Source organism: Rhincodon typus, chromosome 46 (genome assembly GCF_021869965.1).
Source record: "Rhincodon typus isolate 14 chromosome 46, sRhiTyp1.1, whole genome shotgun sequence".
Taxonomy (NCBI): Eukaryota; Metazoa; Chordata; class Chondrichthyes; order Orectolobiformes; family Rhincodontidae; genus Rhincodon; species Rhincodon typus.
The window spans coordinates 6,005,399-6,010,088 of NC_063377.1; the positions used below are offsets into that span (position 1 = coordinate 6,005,399).

A 4,690-nucleotide genomic window follows, 5' to 3' on the forward strand; every position below is an offset into this window, starting at 1 on the left:
CGCCCCATTCCCCCCCTCCTTACACACAAACACGCTCATCTCAGCCCGGAGAAAGCCTGCACTACACAGGGGTCATTTGAAATTCTCCCAGTCCAGAGGGTACCTGTACACACGGTCATCTGAAACTCCACCCCCAAGTCCAGTGAGGCCTCAGGCCGTGCACTTACAGCGCTGTGGTCCTGGTTCGTCACCGTCCTGCTCCACTGAATCATAGTCTTCACGAAGTCGAGAACGAGCACCTTCCTCTGCAGAAAGGACAGTCAGTCAACAAGGTGTGGCACATCACGTTCCCAGTCCACGTCAGCAGCAAATGAAGGGAAGGCAAAAGTCAGACAGAAGAGTTGTTAGGGATGGAATTCCAGAATGTAGGGTCTTCCCAGGCAGCTGATGGTATGGCCATCAATGGTGGAGCAATGGGAATCGAGGGACCCGTGAGTGTGGCTGGGATTAGAGGAGTACAGGGGAGATTCATCAGCTTTATTTCTGGAATGTCCTGTGAGGACAGATTGAGGGGACTGGGTCAATATTGATTAGAGTTGCAAAGAATCAGAGGGGACCTCATTGAAGGAAACAAGTCCTTACGGGGCTAGATGCAGGAAGGATGCTTCCCCACCTAGGGCTAAGGTTGGAGGGAGCTACAAGAACCAGGGACAGAGTCCCAGGATGATGCATCAGCCATTCTGGACTGAGATGAGGAAGAATTCCTTCACTCGGGTAGGGGGTAGGTGCGTGAGGAACCTTTGGAATTCTCTCCCCAGAAGCTCCATCAGAGTACATTCCAGATGGAGATCAACAGGTTCCTGCATATTCAAGATGTCTGGGTTGGCGTGCCAGCTCAGTGGTTAGCACTGCTGCCCCACAGCGCCGAGAACCTGGGTTTGATTCCACCCTGGGGCAACTGTCTGTGTGGAGTTTGCACGTTCTCTCCGTGCAGGTTTCCCCTGGGTGCATCCACTTCCTCCCACAATCCGAAGCTGTGCACGTTAGGGTGGAGTGGCCATGCTAAATTTCCCACCTTGTCCAGGGATGTGGAGGTTAGGTGGGTTAAACGTGGGAAATGCAGGGCTACAAGGATGGGAGAGCGGTCTGGGTGGAATATTCTTTGGAGGGTTGGTGCAGTTTTGATGGGCCAAACGGCACTGTAAGCATTCTATGATCCCATGTCTAGGGATATGGGAATACTATGGAAAAATAGTGTCGAGGAATCAAATGTAGAGGACTCTGAATGACAGAGCAGGCTCAAGTGGCTGAATGGCCTCTTCCTGCTCTTAGTTCGCACGGATGTATTGGGAAGTCTTTGTCAAACATGAGTTAATCCGTGGCTGAGTCTAAAAGGGCATGATGGCGACGTCCAGGAGAATGGCCATGGGAAAAATGTGGGGGAGGTGAGGCGAGCTGACGAATTAGTGCAGGAGATCCGCAGAGACACGTTGGGCTGAATGGCCTATGTCTGTGCTGTTACCATTGGATGAATCAAATTGTTTGATCCATTAGTACATTTACCTTGTCTTTCATGCAGAATCACCTAAACCACTCAGAGAAAGCAATATTTACAAGTTGTTCACTATTTAAAGAAGACTGCTTTTGATTCTTCTTTCTCAAAGTTAATACATCATATTTTCCCACATCAAAGTTCCTCTTCCACCGCCATAACTGTCACATCTAGACATTTCCAGCCTGTCTGTGTCTTCCTCACAGCTTACTTTCCCAATGAGCACCGCACTAGCAGTAAACTTAGAGAGTCATACAGCACGGAAACAGACCCTTCTGTCCAACTTGTCCATGCCGACTGCCTTTCCCAAACTAAACTAGTCCCATTTGCTTTGTGCTTCCAAAACTAAGAACATACTATCCAACATTAGATGTGATTGAATAATTGGGGAAAACTGAACTGTCCTAAGAGTGTCAAACAATTATATCAAAAACCAATTTAAGATAATTAATCAGGCTTTTAGTCCAATCTCCTCCTTAAACTCACTGATGGACTGTAAACAGCTTGCCAGAGGCCTCGCCACTGAGCATTGAGTACCTAAGAAGCAACACTCAGAGTGCAAACACTTATAGACAAAACGCTAAGGGAGCGCCGCACTGTCGGAGGGTCAGCGCTGAGGGAGCGCCGCACTGTCGGAGGGTCAGCGCTGAGGGAGCGCCGCACTGTCGGAGGGTCAGCGCTGAGGGAGCGCCGCAAACTCTAAATAGTAAGGTGCAAATCCTGGGTTGCAACCCTGGGGACTTTCACCAGAAACATGCCAGAGCCTAGGATCTCTGCAGCGAGTAACGCACCTCCCAAAGCTGCAAAGCCTGTTCATCCTCATAAGGTGCCGGTCGGCAATGTGATAACATGCACTCCATGTTCCTGGACAGCCCCCACCAACATGTACACACGATCAGCCCCTCAAACGTCAACGCAGGAAGATGGTCTGCTACTCACCAGAGCCAAAGCCTCGTCCCTTTCGCTTCTTGGCCTTTTCCTTCAGCTTATGAATACTTTCTGTAAAATAGACAAACAGTATCAGTGTAGGGGTGGGAGAAAGCGAAGGGGTGCAGTCAGCTGGGTGAGAGTCAAGCACTTACACGGGAAGGCTTCAGGTTACATACTGGGGAGGACAGAGCGTCAGAATAGCAAAGTCAAGCTGCCAATTGATTAAAGGACTGTTTCAAGTGGGGGACACATGGTAAGGGTGGGGAAAATGAGCTGTGTGACGGAGTGGCCATCAAACTCCAACAAGGAAACCACGTCCTTGAGTTCGATTTGAGTTGGCACCATAGAAACACGGAAAATAAGAGCAGGAATAGGCCACTTGGCTCTGTCCAGCCTTCTCTGCCATTCTATAGGATCGTGGCTGATCATCCATCGAAGTTCTGTTTTCTCTCTCTCCCCCAATACCCTTTGATCCCTGTACCTCCATGAACTCTATTGAACTCCTTGAAAACATTCAATGTTCCAGCCCTGACCGTGTTCTGTAGCAAAGAATCCCACAGGCTCCCCACTCTCTGGGTGAAGACATTTCTCCTCATCTCAGTCCCACCCCATTTCCTTTAGACTGTCACCCCCTGGATATGGATTCCCCTGCCCCGGTCACTGGAAGCATCCTTCCTGTGTGTACCCTGTCTAGTCCTGTTAGAATTTTAGAGGTTTCTATGAGATCACCCACCCCCCACTTTCTTCTAAACTCCAAGTGAATACAGTCCTAACTGATTCGGTCCCTCAGTCTTGCCATCTCAGGATTCCGTCGGGTAAACTTTCACTTCACTCCCTCCATAACCAGAAAGTCCTTCCTGAGATACAGAGACCAGACTGCACACAGTACTCCAGATGTGGTTTCACCAAGGCTATGTACAATTGCAGCAAGACATTCCTTCTGTACTTGAATCCTCTTGCTATGAAGGCCAACACACCATTTGCCTCTTTCACTGCCTGCTGTTCCTGAAATGCTTACTTTCAGCGACAAGTGCACAAGGCCATCCAGTTCTTCTCACACCTCCCCCTTTCATCATCTATCACAATTCAGAGAATAAACTATCTCCCACCCTGTTTTTGCTGCCAGAGTGCATAGCCTCAGATTTATCTCGATTACATTTCATCGCTCAAGCATCTCCCACTCACTCAATGTTGTCCAAATCACACTGAAGCATCTCTGCATCCTCCTCGCAGTTCACCCTCCCACCTTGCTTTGTCTCATCTGCAGGCTAGAGATGTTACATTTCGTTCCTTTACCCAAATCATTAATATATATTGTGAAAAACTGCGGTCCAAGCACCGAACCTTATTGTACCCCATTGCTTGCCACTTGGAAAAAAAACTCAATTATTCCTGCTCCTTGCTTGCTGTCTGCCATCCAGTTCTCTATTCATATCAGGATGTGCCCCCAATTCCATGCACTTTAATTTTACATGCTAATCTCTTATATGGCATCTTATTGAAAGCTTTCCAAAAGTCCAAGTAAACTTGGAGAAGGGATATTTGCTAGTGTTACTATTGGGATGCTTTAAACTAGAATGGATGGAGGGTGGGAGGATCCTAAGCAGTAGCAACAAAAAAAAAGAGATGGCTGAGGATGGTTGGAATTAGAAGAAGCGAGTTAAACAGACAAGACAGGCAAAAGCACAGCAGAGAATGAGGTAAAGCGGATGAATCAAACTGCATTTACTTCATGATCAAATCTCATTGGGACAGTGTCAGGGGGGATCAACTGTCATTGGGATAGGGTCAGGACTGATCGATTCCCATAGGGACAGGGTCATGGGATCGAATCTCTTTGAGACAGTCGGGAGGATTAATTCTCATTGGGACAGGCTCAGGGTGAATTGACTCTCATAGGCACAGGGTCAGGTGCATCAATTCCTTTTTAGGGTTGGGGGATCGTTTCTCATTGGGATAGGGTTGGGGAGAAACGACTCTCATTGAGATAGGGTTGAGAGATCAAGTCTCACTGGGACAGTGTGGAGGGGATCGAGTCTCATTGGGAGAGTGTGGGAGGGATAGATTCTCATTAGGACAAGGTCAGGGGTATTGACTCTCATTGGACAGTGTCGGGGGGGGTTGACTCTCTTTGGGACAGAGTCTAGGGGATCAACTGTCAACCAAAGAGGGTCAGAGGATTGATTCTCATTGGGGTAGTGTGGAGGGATTAAGACTCTCATTGGGATAGGGTCGGGGGATCGAGTCTCATTGAGGCAGGGTCAGGGG

General features: G+C 48.5%; 1 protein-coding gene across 1 annotated transcript in view; it reads right to left on the bottom strand.

The window, feature by feature from the left end:
- rbm8a (RNA binding motif protein 8A) overlaps positions 1–4,690 on the bottom strand; it is a 13,036-nt gene that overhangs the window by 2,034 nt on the left and 6,312 nt on the right. Inside the window, exons 2-3 of the mRNA XM_048620284.1 lie at positions 2,432–2,491; positions 168–245 (exon numbers count right to left, since the gene is read on the bottom strand). Coding sequence (XP_048476241.1) covers positions 168–245; positions 2,432–2,491 — 138 coding nt within the window. The remainder of the gene's footprint in view (positions 1–167; positions 246–2,431; positions 2,492–4,690) is intronic.